This window comes from Chiloscyllium plagiosum, chromosome 30, assembly GCF_004010195.1.
Source record: "Chiloscyllium plagiosum isolate BGI_BamShark_2017 chromosome 30, ASM401019v2, whole genome shotgun sequence".
Lineage (NCBI taxonomy): Eukaryota > Metazoa > Chordata > Chondrichthyes > Orectolobiformes > Hemiscylliidae > Chiloscyllium > Chiloscyllium plagiosum.
Window position 1 is genome coordinate 36,324,465 of NC_057739.1, and position 9,359 is coordinate 36,333,823.

General features: G+C 41.6%; 1 protein-coding gene across 2 annotated transcripts in view; it reads right to left on the minus strand.

Annotated features, from left to right (window-relative positions):
• The window catches only part of cdk9 (cyclin-dependent kinase 9 (CDC2-related kinase)), an 11,897-nt gene extending 7,657 nt beyond the window's left edge, over nucleotides 1–4,240 (minus strand). Inside the window, exon 1 of one of the 2 annotated variants that reach the window (XM_043720387.1) lies at nucleotides 4,059–4,240. In XM_043720387.1, the coding sequence (XP_043576322.1) occupies nucleotides 4,059–4,201 (143 nt within the window). In that variant the 5' untranslated portion in view covers nucleotides 4,202–4,240. The remainder of the gene's footprint in view (nucleotides 1–4,058) is intronic. The other variant, XM_043720388.1, reaches the window with a different exon arrangement.
• Nucleotides 4,241–9,359: the final 5,119 nt, after the last annotated feature.

Below are 9,359 nucleotides of genomic sequence, written 5' to 3' on the forward strand. Positions count from 1 at the left end.
CCCAAGCACTGAGGATGTCATCTAGACAGGGGACGAAACGTTTGCAACAAAAACTTCCAGCTCGGCAAACAGAACCACAGCAACGAGCACCCAAGCTACAAATCTTCTCACAAAGTTAATGTTTATAGGTTGGAAAATCAAATAAGCAGAAATTATTAATTATAATTTGAGCAGAAACTCAAATAACGTCCCTCACCCCACTCTACTCTACTCCTCTTCGTACTGGCAAGTTATACCTTAAGAATCAGTTCTTGAAGTTTATCATGCAGTGCCAAGTAAGTGCCTTTCCACAACGAAGAAACTGTATCTGGACAAGTTAATTAAAAAGAACTTTCACACAAAGGACTTTGTTTTCCCTTGGAACATCCCAAAAAATTCATCACAAAACATTTCTTTATTGGCACAAAAACAGTTGTATTAGGCAAAAACTGCAAATAAATTCTGTGTCATGCAAAGAACTACAAATAGCAAATGAGATGAGTCAGCAAATCACCCCATTGTTTAAGGCAAGTGCACTGAGCAAGAACACAATGGTGTCATTAAAAAAAGGAATGACTCAATTTTATTTGCTTGTCCATTCCCCATATTCGTGGATTTCAAGAGATCAAAACTCTACCTATTCCAGGTTTGAATATGGCAGACAGAGTGGCCACAATCTACCCAGGGCAGAGGTTTCCAAAGATTAACATCCTTTTGCATGAAGTAACTTTTTCACTTCACAATGTTAAATGCATCCCCACAGTCAAGGTTGCCAGCTATGGAAATCGATATCACACTTGTCAAGCCACTTCAGACCAATCAGACCCCCTCTCATGATTCTAAACTGGAGAATAGACAAAAGTTACATAGCCTCTCACAGGAACCAGCCCAGTACTGCCTTCAGTTCAAGTATTCCTTGCATTCCTTCTACGTGCACACCCAAGATTCACTGAATATCTAAAAGATTCAAAACTTTAAAAAAAATGTTTGCTTATCTATTAAATAATAGAATTCACATTTCCCCCGTTATACTCCAACTGTCACCTTGTTGCCCACCCCACTCAGTTAACCTGTTTATCCAATTTTTGCTCCCTCTTTGTGCCCTTCTCACAGTTTACATTTCTATTTAGCTTTATATCTTCAGCAAATTTAGATAGGCTGCTCTCAATCCTATTACTTAATTCATTAATATAGATTATAATTAGCCGCTGCATTAACCTTTATAGCACTCAATCACAGCTTGTTATTTTTTATATTCATTCATGGGATGCTGATGTCACCAACTAGGCCAGCTTTTATTGCCCGAGGTAAGCAAGAATTTGTGACAGTACTGTGGGGCTGGAGTCATACTTAGACCAGACCAGGTAAGGACAGCAGATTTCCTTCCATGAAGTAGATGTAACTGTATGGCTAACAGTTAAACCTTAACAAAACATGATGGTAAAGGAAGTCAACCATACAAATCAACCTGCAAGTGCCTGGTGCTAGGGGTCACTCAATTTTTTGAGATTGCAATGGTTGCTAAATTAAGGACTAATAGAAGTAAAATGGTGATGTCCTGGTTACACAACCTTTGGAGAGATTATCTCAGAACCATGAAGATCTTGCACAGGGGTACATCGTTGAACATAGACTGGACTAAAGGGATCAAAAGCGGAAAAAGCCGAAACAGGCTATTGAGTTGGACGATCAGCCATGATCATAATGAATGGAGCAGCAGACTTGAAGGACCAAATGGTCTGCTCTTGCTCCTATTTTACATGTTCCTGGAAGATTGTAAGAAAATGTCGAAAAGAAAGAATATCAGACCTCTGTAGCAAATACCCAGGAACACCCATCATGGAAGGAAGGCCCTGAGTTCAGAACTTAAAGAAGACCATGACCCATTGGAGTGAACCTCTGCAGATCATCTCACATGGGTATTATCCAAGTCCAAGCTATGAGTCTTTCAATTTAGTGCAATTAGTGACAAGCTAGAATAATGAGTTAAATGTAAAGTTATTAAGCATTAATCAAACAGCTGTCTATTTTAAGCAATTTGAGTACTAGACTTTAGTGAGTGCTTCTTTGTTTGATAGGTCAGCTGACACTTTTTGAGGCAATAGGATCGACAATTTAATTCATCTCTTCAAAGAGTTCAAATTTCATCATCTGCCATCATGGATCCACCTAAAAGTGCTTTAGATACTCTGGCAAGTATCATGTTAGCAACCTTTTAGGTACTATACCAGAAGTGTGTTTTAGGTACTATACAAAAGCAGTTTTTTTTTAGTGTTTTGTATCAAAGGGATTATACTTTACTGTGACTAAAGATTTTTGAATTTGCATTTTAATTACATGGCTTGGATCATTCTATTTTATCCTTTGTTAATAAACCTGTTTTATTGTTAAATCAAAATCTGCAGTATTGGATGCTTACGTTTCAGTGAGATCTGGCTTTGTTAAAACTAAAACAAGTATGATCCATCAAGCCAGGTTTCGAGCTGGGATCTAACTTGTCCAGTGATAATATTAGCTGGGATCATAGCACTGGTCTCCTGTTAATACAATTGTAAATGCTGTTACAATTTGTCTTTATATTCCTAACTAGTTTATTCCCAAACTACTTTTTCTTCTATTAACTTATTTGTTGCGTTTTTCTGGTTTCTGAAACACTCAAGTACAACAATACTTTGCAATGTTAATGGCTTCTTTTATCTATTATCATCTTGATTTCCCCAGTAAGATCTTTCTAACAGTGTTTCTATTTTTAACAAAGAATTTTTGGTGAAAAATTTGGAAGATTATGTAAAAAGCATTCCCATGTCATTTACTGCCATAACATTTAGTGTACAATCAACCCTATCCAGTTCTCTCCTTCCAAATTGGCCTTTAAGATCCTTGTTTTGAGATGCCACACTTAATTTTAATATGAAAAGTAAGCGTGTAATGAGCACTCTTTAAAAATGGATCATCCATTATGGATGATTTGGAGATGCCGATGTTGGACTGGGGTGTATGAAGTTAAAAATCACACATCACCAGGTTATAGTCCGCCAGGTTTATTTGGAAGCACAAGCTTTCGGAGCACTGCTCCTTTGTCAGGCAGCCAGTGGGGCAGGACCATAGGACACAGAATCCACAGCAAAATATCATAGGGTGTTTTGCTATAAATTCTGTGTCCCATAATCCTACCCCAGCAGCCACGTGACAAAGGAACGGCAGTCTAGATTAGAGTGGTGCTGGAAAAGCACAGCAGGTCAGGCAGCATCCAAGGAGCAGGAAAATCGATGTTTCAGGCAAAAGCCCTTCATCAGGAATAACACTCCAAAGGAACGGCACTCCAAAAGCCCGTACCTCCCAATAAACCTGTTGGACCACAACCTGGTGTCACGTCATTTTTAACTACATGGATTTTAGTAAAGCATTTGACAAGGTCCCATATGGCAGACTGATCAGTCACTATGGAAGCACTCATTAACCTTGCCTCAAAGTAGAGTATCTTTTTATTTGTCAATTCTATCATATACAACAGACACAGTTAAAAACAAGACAGCATTGCTCCAGGACAGAGAGGGCTACATGGACAGCACAGACTATACGCTCCTACACAGCATAAAGTGCATAAGTGCAAAACATGCAAGTTACAGTGTAGTAGACGAATGATAAGTAATTGACATTTTTCTAGCAGCAATTCAAGTCGTGCAACGAATTTCAGATGGGAAAGAGCTCATAGCACAATGTTAAAAGTAACTCTGTCCTGTTTAGCTCCACAACATGTTCTTCTAGGAAGCTGCCATGAAAAGCATTCAACAAGCTCAGACCACCTTTGCCAATTTGGTTTGTTCAGTCCATTCGAAGCCAACATAAAGGCCAGACCGGGTAAAGACGGCAGACATCCTTCTCTGAAGGCCTGCACAGTCCCTCTTCCATCCTCACCTCCGGGTCGTCCTCTTTCCAGTTCCCCATCTCCTCTCCCCTCAAACTCTGCTCATCCTCCTCCTCCTCCTCCTCCACGGTCCGGCCCAACACTTCCCGGGTCCCCAGGCCCCGCTCTCACTCTCTCACCCAACCTCCACCTCTCCCTAAACCGGGCTCACCCGAAAGTGCCCTGCCCGATCTTCGCCAGCTTCTCGTACTTCCCGACCTCGTCGCAGAACTGGAAATCCAGCGCTTCATAATGTTTGATCATGTCGGCGCTGAGCCGGACACTCATCCCGCCATCCGGGCACCTCGCCATCATCTACTTCCGGGGGCGGCCGGTTCTGCGGCATGCCGGGAAGTAGCCTACATCCGCTGCAGACAGCGGCACCAATCGGCCTGGAGCGGCATTGCAACCTCGAACCATTGGCACAGGCAGCTGAGGGACAGATACATTGGGATTCAATAGGGAGGAGAATGAATGCCCAGTCTCTTAGAAATCTCATATTTTTCATTGTCTTCTTGTACCTGCTTTTAAATCAGCAAATACATAAATTTTATGAGGAACCAATCATGGTCATTTTTCTTACTCCTTTTCATATTTTTTACAACAAGGAGGTTCAGTTAATTTATCCTATGGAGCAAAAATTATAAATTCATAAAGCCTTAACCTTGAATGTATTAAAACATTGAAGGGTTTAATATTATGGAGGAAGGAATAAGTTAGTGAAATTAATTCAGCAGCTCCAAAGAGGAGTTGATGGACTTGATGGACTGAATGGCACCCTTTAGCCTGTAAGATTGTAACAATTAGCAGTTTCCATATTGACAGGCAGTAGATCCAATTAAAGCACAAAGGTGGATATGCCACTGAGACAGGTGTTTTTTAGCTACGGCTGGGACGTTTTTCAAGGGAGCATAGAAAGTTGAGGAGTGACCTTTTAGAGGTTTATAAAATCATGAGGAGCATGATTAGGCTGAATGGCAGGTATCTTTTCCCTAGGGTGGGGGATCTTATGAGTAGGGGGTGTATTTTTGAGGTGAGAGGAGAAAAGTTTAAAAAAGACATGAGGGGCAATTTTTTTACACAGTGGTTCATGTATGGAATGAATTGGTGGATGTGGGTACAGTTATGTTAAAGGACACTTAGACAAATCCATGAATAAGATATATTTGGAGGAATATGGGCTAAGCACAGACAGATGGGACTAGTTTAGTTTGGGATTATGGTCAGCATGGACTGATTGGACTGAAGGATCTGTCTCTGTGCTGTATGATTCTATGACTACAGTTAGATAATGGGATATCTTTGGGATTTCCTGAATTAATTCCCATTTTGGGCTATTTTGGATCTGAACCAACCTTAATATATTCCCAAAAATCAATTTGTTTTACACATCAACTTTAACATAAGGAGATATTTTAAGGCATTTCAACACCCAAATTTTGTAGTTTTCCTCTTTTGTTAAAAGACCCTTGCTATTTCTGATACAGTATATATTATTCACTCAGGCCTTGGTGTGTGGGGCACAATTTCAACAGAGAATTGTGTACGACTGCAGGAATGGAGAGACCTGTGGCATATGTGCACAAGTTGCTGAAGGTATTAAGGCAGGTTGAGAAAGGTGATCAAAAATGCGATGAACATTTATGAAACTTTAGCTTTTGGCCTCAGTTGGAGTAGCAGACCATTTCTTTACACAAACCTTTAAGAAGGATGTGACGGAACTGTTGAATTAGTCACGTTGCCCTATTCCTTCCACTGGAAGTTTTAACACTTGAAGAAATGTTGCAAAATTGATTCATGAAAATGGTTCCAGGGATGAGGAACTTCAGTTACATGGATCAAGTAGAGAAGCTGAGTTTTTCGTTTAGAGAGGAGAAGATTGAGAGACATGGTAGAAATGTTTAAAAACATGAGATGTCAGGGTAGAATAGATTAAGAGTAACTGTTCCCATTAGGATCCAGAAACAGAAAAAAATAATGTAAGGTGATTGGCAAAAGAAGCATGAGATAAAAAGAGAAGTTTATTTCACACAGTGAATGTTTAGGATCTAAAATAGTGCCTAAGAGTGTGCTGAAGACTGATTCAATCATGGCTTTCAAAAGATAATTGGATCTGAAAAAAAAGTAGACCAAATTGTAAAACAAAAATGATTAAAGGTGGAATGGTAACACTTGGTGAATTGCTCTTGCAGAAAGACCACAATGGGCCAAATGGCCTCCTTATAAATATTCTATGACTTAATGAAATGAGGAAAAACTTTCATGAACAGTGGAATGGTTAGGATCTGAAAAATGCACACTTGACAGAAGTGGAGGCAAATGTGGCTTTCATAAGTACCTTGGAATGGCACTCAGAGGAATTTTTGCAAGACAAAAAGGGAAAGGTAGGACTAATTGAGTTTCTCATGCAGTAAGTTAGTGCAAACAAACAGGCTGAAGAACACGTCCTCCTTCTTCATTGTAACCATCTTGTGAAGTGTTCCTCAAGAAGAGGGTTTCACTAATACATTTATATCAATGGTCCAATCAAAGTAAATGTCGAAGGGTCTGTTTCCATGCTGTACATCTCTATGACTAGCAGGTTATGATATCTACTTTGTTGTCATGTTATGGTAGAAAATGAGGACTGCAGATGCTAGAGATCAGAGTCAGGACCAATCATGTCCCTCAGTGCCCACTGGTTACAGAAGGCATTTGGTGAATCAATGGACAATCTAAATACATAATCAAACTCCATGTTCAATCAAGTGTTAATTTTGTCTAAGAACAGCAGCAAAAGTCAGAGCAGTCCACTCTTGACCCATTTTAACCTGGATCGCCAAGAATCCCAGGAACAGACTTATCAATAGCTCCTCTGATCTGCCTTTCTATCTGCCCAAAGACAAGAAATGTGACTGAGAAGTGCAAAGGGAAATTGAAGAGAATTCCTTTAAGCTAATGCAAAAGTGGGTACAACTTTTGCCATGATATGCAAATATAAAAAACAGTCCTGACCCTGCAATAGACCATGGGGAGAGATTACATATCAGCGAATTGAATTGAATTAAATTGAATTTATTGTCACATGTACCAAGGCACAGTGAAAAGCTTTGTCTTTCAAGCAATACAGGCAGATCACATAATTAAGTAGCATAGAAAAGTAAATATAGGTAAACAACTGCAAAAATAAAAATACAGGTACTGGCGAATGTTAAGAGTTTGTCAGTCCATTCAGTATTCTAATAACAGTAGGATAGAAACTGTCATGAAACTGGCTAGCCTGTGTGTTCAGGCTTCTGTACATTCTCCCCGATGGTAAAGATTGTGGTAAAACATTGCCAGGGTGGGATGGATCTTTGAGATCCTTGACAGTGGACCTGGTAGATGGATTCTATAGATGGGAGGTTGGCCTTTGTGATTGTCTGGGCCAAGTTCACCACTCTCTGTAACCATCTCCGATCTTGAATGGTACAGTTGCCATACCAGGTACTGATACATCCAGACAGAATGCTCTCGATGGCACACCCATAAAAGTTGGCAAGGGTATTCTCTGTCATGCCAAGTTTCCTCAGCTGCCTGAGGAAGAAGAGACGTTGTTGGGCCTTTGTAACCAGTGCATCCACATGAAGAGTCCAAGAAAGCTTGTTGTGGATGATCACTCCCAGGAGCTTGACACTGTCTACCCATTCCACCTCTGAGCTGTTAATGTGTAGGGGGGCACCGAAAGACAATAATGAGTTTCTTGGTTTTGTCGGCATTGAGAGCTAGGTTGTTCTCCGTGCACCATTTTTCCAGGTCTTCCACCTCTCATCTGTGGTCTGTATCATCACCATCTGAGATTCGACCGATTACGGTGGTGTCATCAGTGGACTTGTAAACGGCATTAGTCTGGTATTTGGCGATGCAGTCATGGATATACAGTGAGTACAGTAGGGGCTGAGTACGCATCCCTGAGGGGTCCAGTGTTGAGTGTTAGTGAGGATGAAATAATGTCCCCAATCTTCACTGATTGTGGTCTGTGGGTCAGGAAACTGAAGATCCAGTTGCAGAGAGTGGGGCTTTGTCTGAAATCACTAAGTTTTGTAATCAGTCTCGAGGGGATAATAGTGTTGAAGGCTGTACTGTGGTCAATGAGTAGGATTCTTACATAATTGTTCTTGGTGTAAAGATGTTCTAGGGAGGAGTGAAGGGCAAGTAGCTAGGCATCTGAATTGGATCTGTTGGTCCAATAGGCAAACTGGAGTGGGTCAAGAGTAGTGGGGAGGTTGGAATTGATTAATGCCATGACCAGACTTTCAAAGCACTTCATGACCACTGAAGTCAGAGCCACTGGGCGGTAGTCATTGAGACATGCTGCAAGAGCCTTCTTAGGTACAGGGATGATGTTGGCCCTCTTGAACCAGGGAGGGACAGTGGCCTGTTGCAGGGAGAGGTTGAAGATATCTGAGAAGGCATTTAAGTGATGATGTTTAAAACAAATTCAAGGCCCTTGGGGCAAGTAGCATAATGCACCCCAAGATCCAGGCACTAGGGAGGGTCCATCAGGGCTTTCTAATGGATCCACTTGCCCCCTGTTGGAGAGCACTGAGGATGAAAACAGTTACCGTTTCCACAGTTTAGTGATCATCACGTTCTCCCCACACGTGCCTGGTAAGGAACTGGGCAAGAATGTTCCAGGGTCTTGTAGCACAGCCAGCAGCACAGTGTCACCTTCCCTGACAGCCCCGGACACACATTTTCCCTCCGTCACCGCTGCAGATGTCAAATCAGTCTTCCTAGGAGTCAACCCAAGGAAACCGATAGGCCTAGACGGAATCCCCAGCCATGCACTTAAATCCCGTGTGGACCAAATGGTGGAGGTATTCACTCACATCTTCGACCTCTCTCTCCTACAAGCCATAGTCCCGACCTGCTTCATGAAGACCACTATCGTCCCACTACCTAAGGAAGCACATGCAATGTGCCTTAATGACTACCACAGTTTTGAGAGGCTGGTCACAACCCACATCAACTTTATTTTCCCAGCCTGCCTCGATCCCACTACTGTATTCCCACGACTGTGTTGCCAAATTCAGAATGAACGCCATCTACAAGTTTGCTGATGATACCAGCTATATCAAACAATGATGAGTCAGAATACAGGAAGAAGGTGGAGGGCTTGGTGGCTTGGTGACGTGGTGCAATGATAACAACCTCTCTCAATGTCAGCAAAACTAAAGAACTGACCACTGACTTCAGAAAGAATGGAGTAGAACACGTCCCATCTACATCAAGAGGTTGGAGTGGAGGTTGAGAGGGTTGAGAACATCTAGCTCCTCAGAATGACAATAGCCAACAATCTGCCCTGGACTTCCCACATAGATGAGACAGTCAAGAAGGCACAACAATGCCTCTTCTTCTTCAGTCTGCGCAGAAAATGTGGCATATCCTTAAGCACCTTCACCAACTTCTACAGAATACACCATAGAAAGCATTCTATCTGGGTGCATAGTGG